The sequence below is a fragment of the Numida meleagris genome, chromosome 7 (assembly GCF_002078875.1).
Source record: "Numida meleagris isolate 19003 breed g44 Domestic line chromosome 7, NumMel1.0, whole genome shotgun sequence".
Lineage (NCBI taxonomy): Eukaryota > Metazoa > Chordata > Aves > Galliformes > Numididae > Numida > Numida meleagris.
In genome coordinates this window covers 8,192,028-8,200,696 of record NC_034415.1, presented here as the reverse complement: position 1 = coordinate 8,200,696, position 8,669 = coordinate 8,192,028, and the positions used below count along the sequence as shown (strand labels likewise).

At 50.1% G+C, this 8,669-nt stretch overlaps 2 protein-coding genes and 1 long non-coding RNA gene across 3 annotated transcripts in view; 2 read left to right on the top strand and 1 right to left on the bottom strand.

The window, feature by feature from the left end:
- Positions 1–2,237, bottom strand: part of LOC110402302 — a 23,898-nt gene extending 21,661 nt beyond the window's left edge. Inside the window, exon 1 of the long non-coding RNA XR_002441036.1 lies at positions 2,129–2,237. This is a non-coding gene — a long non-coding RNA (uncharacterized LOC110402302). The remainder of the gene's footprint in view (positions 1–2,128) is intronic.
- Positions 990–3,279, top strand: APOBEC4 (apolipoprotein B mRNA editing enzyme catalytic polypeptide like 4). Its single transcript, XM_021404241.1, has 2 exons — positions 990–1,243; positions 1,597–3,279. Exon 2 carries the CDS (start codon positions 1,643–1,645, stop codon positions 2,666–2,668), a length of 1,026 nt encoding a protein of 341 aa, XP_021259916.1. The 5' UTR covers positions 990–1,243; positions 1,597–1,642; the 3' UTR covers positions 2,669–3,279.
- ARPC5 (actin related protein 2/3 complex subunit 5) lies at positions 3,322–8,569 on the top strand. The gene is made up of 4 exons (XM_021404242.1): positions 3,322–3,545; positions 3,687–3,759; positions 5,603–5,779; positions 8,327–8,569. The coding sequence occupies exons 1-4, from the start codon at positions 3,403–3,405 to the stop codon at positions 8,387–8,389; spliced, it is 456 nt and encodes a 151-aa protein (XP_021259917.1). The 5' UTR covers positions 3,322–3,402; the 3' UTR covers positions 8,390–8,569.

Sequence of the window (8,669 nt, the reverse complement as noted above, 5' to 3'; positions counted from 1 at the left end):
TCTCCATGCTGCACAGCCTCAGCTCTCAGCCCGTCCTTGCAGGGAGGTGTTCCATCCCTTGGGTCATTTCTGTGGCCCTCCTCTGGACAACTGTTAGGCAGGAAATGCACTTTTCATTTTCTCAGATCCACACACCCCTGCCACGATTACATTGCATTGCACAGTCATCATCGACATCAAATATTGTATAGAAATATCAAAAATGACAAATGCACCATTCTTGATGTCAGGAAGCCAATCTTTAGAAGTAATCTGAATGAGAGGAGAACAATGGCCCGGATCAGGAAAAAGCCCCAACACAGGAAAACAGATGGGTGTTGGCATAGAGTCAGAAGTGGAAAACAAAGCATATGAATCATTAGTAATTTAAGAAGAAAATGTAATACTGACAGAGGACAAGACCGTGTGGAATGCAGAAGCAAGCAGTAATAAATAAAATATGCAGATGGAAAAAATGTAAATCCAGAAAAGCAGTGACAGAATTAAACTGAATCCAGGGATGGTGAGTGACTCAATTAAAGTGGCAGGGAGGAAAATCAATCATCTGTCTCAAACACTGCCCATCCACACAAAATTCATGTCTGCACTCATTTGGAGCCCTGCCCATGCAAAGCAAGCACCTGCAGCTTGCTCATGGGACAGCCTGCTGTTTGCTTGAATTACAGCATCAGCCAGGGGCACAAACTTCTTAATGCAGGGGCAACACTGCTGCCTTCGTATGAAAGCAGAAGTACAGCAGGTGCTCTCTGCTCACCTGGCACAAGAGGCAGGAACACACAGAAATAAGTGACCTAGAATCAAATTTAGTAACATATGCATTAGAACAACATCCACCTCACAGCTGTAAAAATCTTGTATCAAAGCAGCACTAAAGAAACAAAGGAAGCTTAATAAGGTAGGAAACAAATATTGACAGGCAAAGAACAGCCGCTTAAGCACTGCAGGTGGCTGGAGGTAGAAAAGAAAATCCTGTTTGTATTCACGTCTCCTAGCACTGGGCACCAGTAAACACCCAAAGGAACCTGCCTAGCACAACTAGAGCAAAGGCACCACCTTTGGGAAGGATCCTTCTGCAGCTGAGCTGCCAAAACCGCAGTTAAGAAATAGTAACTTTCTTTTTCATCGAGCAGCTTGGACAAGAAAGCTTGCAATATTCACTGGTGTGGAAACTCTGAACCACCTTAGAAAGCCAGGAAAGGAAATAAGATATTTACTATGACCCTGAGCTGGAGCTGCTGAGATGGTAATTATAACTTTTTTTCTTTTTTCCTTTGTTTGTTTTGCCAGATTGCATAAAACTCACCTGCTAACTCCTGGCTGTTTTCACCGTACAGCCTCTCCTGTCTAGGGTAAGAGGGCAGAAGCCAGATAAATATTTTTGTCTCATATTTTTAGCAAAAAGACTGGTTTGTAAACTCAGAATTGCTTCCAGACAGCAACAGAGCTTTGTTCTCTGTGTTACTGATCGACATTCCAAGCCAGGCTGAGTTTCAGTACATTTTGGAAGATTTTATCCACTACTATTTTCGCAGTTTATGTGGAAAACAAATCAAAGGATTAAATTGTAATACTACTTTCATTTTTTTTTTTATTCAGGACTGTCAGCACTGCAGCACATAAACAAGGGGATTTTTAACAGAACATGAATCCAGGAGAGAAAATTTTCCAAGAATACCTGACAAACCAGGGGACTGTGGTAAAGCCCTATTGCTGGCAGACACTGAGCCAAACCTGTGCTAAGTGTCCCTACCACATACGGACAGGTGAAGAAGCAAGAGTCCCCTACGAAGAGTTTCTCAGGGCCTTTGGATTCCCATACAGAATCTCAGCACATCCACAAACCCACCACCTTCTCTTCTACGAACTGAGGAGCTTCTGTGGCACTGTAGTCCAAAAAGGCCACGCCACCAGCTGTGCTGAGCAGGACAGCCACCCGGAATCCATACTGTTTGAGGCCGGCGGTTATCTGGATTCAGTGATACGTGCCCACGGAAACACTGGCTGCATCACCCTCTATTCAAATTACTCTCCCTGTAACGAGGCTTACCACTGCTGCATAAGTAAAATCTACAACTTCTTGCTGAAGCACCCAGAAACCACGCTCTGCCTCCGCTTCTCCCAGCCTTACCACGCCGAGGACAGCTTCCCCACGGCCGCGTGGAACCGCCAAGCCCTGCACAGCCTGGCCAGCCTGTGGCCCTGGGTCACGCTGCAGCCGCTGTCTGCGGAGACGTGGCATCACCTCCTCTGCAACTTCGTGTATGGCATCCCGGGGTCAGCGCTTCAGCATCCGGCTTCACCGCCAGCAACTTTATCAGATCAACAGAATCCACATCAAATTAACTCAAGAGGAGTGAAAACCTATTGCAGGAAAGCGTTTCCACAAGCAACACAAGGAGAGCCTGCTGTGCAGCAAAACCCAAATGCCTTTTCTTTCCCTCGCCCTGCCTTCCAGCAGCCTTTACCAGCAACAAAGGGCAGTCTGCCACATCCCGTGTCTCAGAGCTCCTTGGTGCTTTTCCCAGGGTTGTTTCTGCCCTTACAGAGGGAATGTCTCCACCCCAGACCTAAAAATATTGTAAGGCATTTAAAAATGCCCAAGGAGTTATTCAGTGAAAGTCGTAATCCTGAAGTGCTGCTGGCCAGCAAGAACCTGAAGCGAAGGTGACAGAACGTGAACCACCTCCAGGCTGTAAAACCAAGAGCACGAACAGCCAAGAACCTCGCACTGAAATCATTTCTGATGAACATTAATCCAGGGAACAACTGTGGAACTCGAAGAATAACTTATCATGGGGATACTGGTATGAGTGCTGTGTTCAGTTCTGGTCAAGAAAGACATGCAGGCCCTGGAGTATGTCCAGAGAAGGACACAGAGCTGTGCGGGGTCTGGAGCACAAGTGTGATGGGGAGCGGCTGAGGGAATGGGATGGGTCAGTGTGGAGAAGGGGAGCTCAGGGGAGACCTCATCTATCTCTAACTGCCTGAAAGGAGGCTGTGGTGGGGCGGGGTCGGCCTCCGCTCCCGGGTAACAGTGACAGGGTGAGAGGTGATGGCCTCGAGTTGCCTGAGGTGAGTTTCAGGTTGGGTATGAGGAAAATTTCTTCTCAGAAGGAGCGGTGAGGCACCGGCACAGGCTGCCCGGGGAGGCGGGAGCCTAAAAGCAGCGCTCCCCTCACGGCTGAGGCGGCGGCTCCCGCCCCGTCACCACGGGAACCGCGCGCGGGCGGCGGGAAGCGCGCGCTGGCGCCGACCAATGGCCGCTCGCCTCTCCCCGAGCTGTCTTCTCGCGTCGCGAGAGCGAGCCCCGCAGCGCGCCTGCGCAGAGCGGCCGCCGGCAGGCGCCTGCGCCCGGGGACGGGCGGGGCGGCACAGCGCGGAGGCGGCAGCGAGCGGGCGGCCATGGCCAAGCACACCGTGTCATCGGCCCGCTTCCGCCGGGTGGACGTGGACGAGTACGACGAGAACAAGTTCGTGGACGAGGAGGATGGAGGCGACGGGCAAGCGGGGCCCGATGAGGGCGAGGTGGATTCGTGCCTCAGGCAATATCCTTCCGGCGCCGGGCGAGGGGAGGGGTGCGGGAGGAAACGAGCGCGGGCGGGCGGGCGGGAGCCGGGCCACGGCCGGCAGCACGGGCCGGGTGCTGAGGGAACGCTGCCCCGCTGCTGCTCCTTAACCCCCCGCACAGGGAACATGATGGCTGCGCTGCAGGCGGCTCTGAAGAACCCGCCCATCAACACCAAGAACCAAGCCGTGAAGGTGAGGTTGGCGCTCCGTCGAGAGTGCCTTCCTGGTTCCGTAAGCGCTTCGGGGAAGCCGGGCGGCCTGTGGGTAGGATGCGACCCAGCGCCCGGGCAGCCCTGAGCTCTGCTCCCAGTCCGGCTCTAAAAACTGCAGGTCGGATGTCAGCTCTCTGTGTGCCTTTATAGAGTGATAGAATGGTTTGAGTTGGTAGGAGCCTTGAAAGGCCATCTGATCCAACTCCTGTGCAGTGAACAGGGACAGCCACAGCTCCACCAGGTGCTCAGAGCTCTGCCTTTAGCTGGGCCGGGCTGTGTGCCCCTCAGCTGTATGTGCTGTGCCTGGGCAGGCCCAGCCCTTCAGCACCCATCCGTGCTGCAGGTCGGGTTCCTCATAGCAGCTTCCCCACTGCACGTAGCCGTGCTCGCTGCAGAACAGCCACAGAACCACAACCACAGTCACTGCCGACTGAGGAAACTGCTAGCGCAGCCAGACCTGGACTTACAAAAAAGGAAGAACTGATGATTATCACAGCCAATCAAACTTCAGCCGTTAGAACCTCAGAAAACACGTGCACTCCCCCTCTGACAGAACATGAGAGTGTGCTGTGTGCGTGTACTTCTGTTTCTCCCCCAGAATAAACCTTGAGTCACTCATGACTGCAGTGGCAAGAGGAAGAGGCAGATAGAAGGAGGTGCTGAGCAGTGCACTGGCCTGCCTGCATGAGAAGAGCCCCACAGCTCTGTGCTCCACTGCTCTGACACCAGGCTGTTCTCAGCAGGCCACTGGTGAAGGATTTCCCCCTCCAACCCCTTCCCTTTCCTGAGGGGTTTCCACAGAGAACCAGCTTGGTATTTTTTGCAGTTACTACTGTCTAAAAGCATGACCAGCTTTATCTTCACATGAATGACTTGCTTCTGCTGGGTCTATATTGATGTTTTTAAGGATACAGTGCAAAGGCAGTGGAATTGAAAAGTCAGCTGCTCTGCCCTCCCCATGTTTCATTTCATGTTTAGTTGTCCTTGTGCAACTTAAGCTTTACTCAGAGCTCTTCATGTAAGAAGCTTCACTAAGTCAAGTGACCGTGAAACTTTAAATAAGAAAACTAAACATCCATAATGCCTGCAAGAGGAAGCTACTGGAATTATTTGTATAATGGAATTATTCAAAAGTCTAACAAGCTTAAGACCTCTTTTCTTTCATCCTCCCTCAGTTAGTGATGGGTGAGCAGGAAGAGCTGCTTTTTGCTGATTACAGGGCTAACCTAAAGCTGTAATCATGCCACACAAAACTTCCAGGCCCAAAATGACATCCAGACTGACTTGCAAATGGTTATTAGTGCATAATAGTGTTACTGCTGCCAGATTGTGTCCTCTGTGCCTGGGGCAGAAGCTGATTGTTCTGAAAGTGTGTGGCTTCCAGCAGTCACTTCCAAGTTGGCCAGTGCCATTTCCATTGAATATAATAATAGTCTCATTAAACAGGGCAAAGTTGCTACCAGAGCCCTTCCCACAAGTGAGGCCAGCCAAGTACTTAACCCTTACCTTTTTTTGGAACTTGTCAGAACTTGGTTTTCAATATGCAAGTTAGTATCTAGCCCTAACCTCATTTAATGGATGAAAAATTGTAACAAGCAGAGAGGCAGAAAAATCTCATTGAACTCCATTATACTATTTAGCATTGAAAGTTGGAATCTGTTTATATATATACACACACAAAAAGCTTTGTGTACAAACTGCTCTATTAAAGTATATTTTAGAATTGTTAAAGAGAAGAAAGTCTACTTGTTCAGGAGATGGCTAATATTTGGACACAACTTACACAAGAGTAAGTCTCTCTGCCTTTCTTTACCTATTGACAGGATCGTGCAGAAAGTATTGTCCTGAAGGTCCTCATCTCTTTCAAAGCCAATGATATCGAGAAGGCAGTGCAGTCCCTGGATAAGAATGGTGTTGATCTGCTAATGAAGTACATCTACAAAGGCTTTGAGAGCCCCTCCGACAACAGCAGTGCTGTGCTGCTGCAGTGGCATGAGAAGGTGTGTGTATAAGACATACTCTTCCCCTGGGTTGTTTGTGGGAGCAGGTTCTTGGGTCCTGGACACGCTCACTGAGCCTGGTAAGAGCCACTCTTCTGCCTGGTAAAACCTAAACAGGATCATGGAATATTTGATCTGGAAGGGACCTTTAAAGGCCCTCTGGTCTAGCTCCCCTGCACTGTACAGGGGCACCCACAGCTCCATCAGGTGCTCAGAGCCCTGTCCAGCCTGACCTTGATGATCTGCAGGGACAGGGCACCCACTGCATCTCTGGGCAGCCTGTGTCAGTGTCTCGTTGCCCTTATCACGAAAAACTTCTTCCTTATATCTAATCTAAACCTCCCCTCTTTTAGTTTGAGGCTGTTTCCTCTTGTCCTGTCAAGATAGCTCCTGCAAGAGTCTGGTCCACTTCTTTCTCACAGCCCTCTTTTAGATATTGACAGGCTGCTCTTCTCTCCACACTGAACAGCCCCAGCTCTCAGCCTGCCTTCACAGGAGAGGCGTTCCATCCCTTGAATCATTTTTGTGGCCCTCCTCTGGAGGTACTCTAGCAGGTCTACATCTCTCCTGTACTGAGGACTCTGTATCTGGGCACAGTACTCCAGGTGAGGCCTCACCAGGAGGGAGCAGGATCTCCTTCCTGACCTGCTGGCCATGCTGCTTTTGATGCAGTCCAGTACACAGTTGGCTTCCTGGGCTGTGAGGGCACAGCACTAGCTTGTATCTCACTGCCATCCACTAGTACCCCTGTTCAACTCACAAAGAAGCAAAATTGCTTCTGATGTATTCTGAGCAATAGCAGGCAAAATATTCACAGGTAGGCCAATAGTCATATACAGAAAGAAGAGTCAAACTCACCCAGCTGGTGAAGGGTATCTCTGGATGCACAGCACTCCTTCTCATCAAGTAACCTAGACCCAAGAGATGCTCTCCCTTCAGTGGCTGGCCCTTATATGAGCACAGAGTGGATCCACCCTGGGTCCTCCCCTTCTGCTCACATGGGGAGCACAGGTGCAAACAATTTGCCTGTGCTCCCTGGGCCAGCCACACCCCTTCACTAGGTGCTCAGTCACCAGTTCATGCCCTGATCCAACAGTTTCCCTACAGCCCCCAAGTCCTTTTCATTACGTCTGTGCTCTATGCTTTATCCCCCAGCTTGTACTGATATTGGGGTTGCCATGACCTCCATGGCAAGGTGCAAGACCTTGCACTTGGATTTGTTGAACCCCATGAGGTTCTCCTAGGCCCGCTGCTCAGGCTGTGTAGGTCTTTCTGAACAGCATCCCGTTCCTTGGGCATGTTGACCACACCACACAGCTTGGTGTCATCTGCAAACTTGCTGAGGGCACTCTGGATCCCACTATTGATGTCACTGATGTCCATCTGGACGTGGAGCCATTGTCTGGGTACAAAATTGCAACCATTCCTCATCCATCAAGCAGTCCACCCATTGGGACTTCACCTGACTGCCGTTACTTTTCAAATATTATCAAGGGTGGCTTGGTGTCTCCATCAGCCAGTTCCCTCAGGACTCTGGGATGTATCTCATCGGGACCCACAGACTCTTCAGGTTCCTCAGGTGGTTGCAAATCTGCTCTTTGCTTACAGCGGGAGGGGCACTGCTCCAGCAGTTGCCACCTTCTGACCCATCCATTTGAGGGGTGTGTGTAGAGCAGTAAAGACTGAAGCAAAAAAAAAAATTGTTCAATACCTCAGCCTTCTCCTTGTCTGTTCTTACCTGCCTGCCTGTATTGCCCACTAGTGGGGACTTTCCTTTTCTTGTTGATGTACCTGTAGAAGCTTTTCTTGTTCCTTGTGTCCCTTGCCAAGCCCAGTTCCAGATGGGCCTTGGCCTTCTTGACCCCATCCCTACGCAGCCCAGCAGCATCCCTGTACTCCTCCCAGGGTACCTGTCCCTGCTTCCACTGCCTGTGTATTTTCTTCTTGCTCCCTTTGTTGCCTCAGTCTCTTCACTCTGACCTGTAAGCTCTTGACTTGATGGTGGCCATTCTTGAGGGGCACCCTATTCCTCTCCTGACAGAGAGGGAACACCTCCCCTCCTTCCTCACCTGCCCCTTCTGAACAGCTCAGGGTTGCTGATAGCCACAGTGTGCTACCAGCCAAATGCTGCGTTTCCTGCAGTGAGGGGAGCGCTGTCTTGCACATTGAGTTCTCTTGTTCTCCTCATTCTTCTGATTCCTTGAGTAACAGTTCTGCGTTTATAATTTGATTTATATATATTTTTAGTCAGACTGGAAGAAACAAAATAGTTAAACCTCGTGGTTCAAGCAGATGGAAATAGAACTTCCTTGAGGGAAGCCAGATTTGCAACTTAGTTATGCGAGGAAACAAAAGAGTGTGAACTAGCTGTCCCTAAAACAAATGCGACTACGCTTCCCTGCCACCCTGGGTGCTAAGTGTTTTGTTCTGGACGTGAGCTGCTGGGAGGTGCTTATTTCAGCACGGTGGGGAAACCTTTCCTGGCAGCAGCTATGTGGGTCGGTAGCTGCGTTGACTTGCTGCTCATTGCCATGTTTCTCTTCTCAGGCGCTGGCTGCTGGTGGAGTAGGATCCATCGTCCGTGTTTTGACTGCCAGGAAAACGGTGTAACTCCAGCAGCAAATGGCTGTTTGCTCTCCGTGGCATGGGAAATGCTGGTGCAAAACCCAACCAAATGCCATCGCTGCCCCGTGGGCAGTGTCTGTCTCTCAGCTTGCCTTCTCGCTGCTTCTTTCATACCTGACAAGTAATGCATATCGTGATCTCTTTTTGTTAAACTCTGGAAAATTATGAAGGTGCAATTTTATTTCTAACAGGACTGTTTGGTACTCAAGCATTTCAGTGACACGTATAGCTACATTTACAACATGTTTAGGATGATTTGCATTTG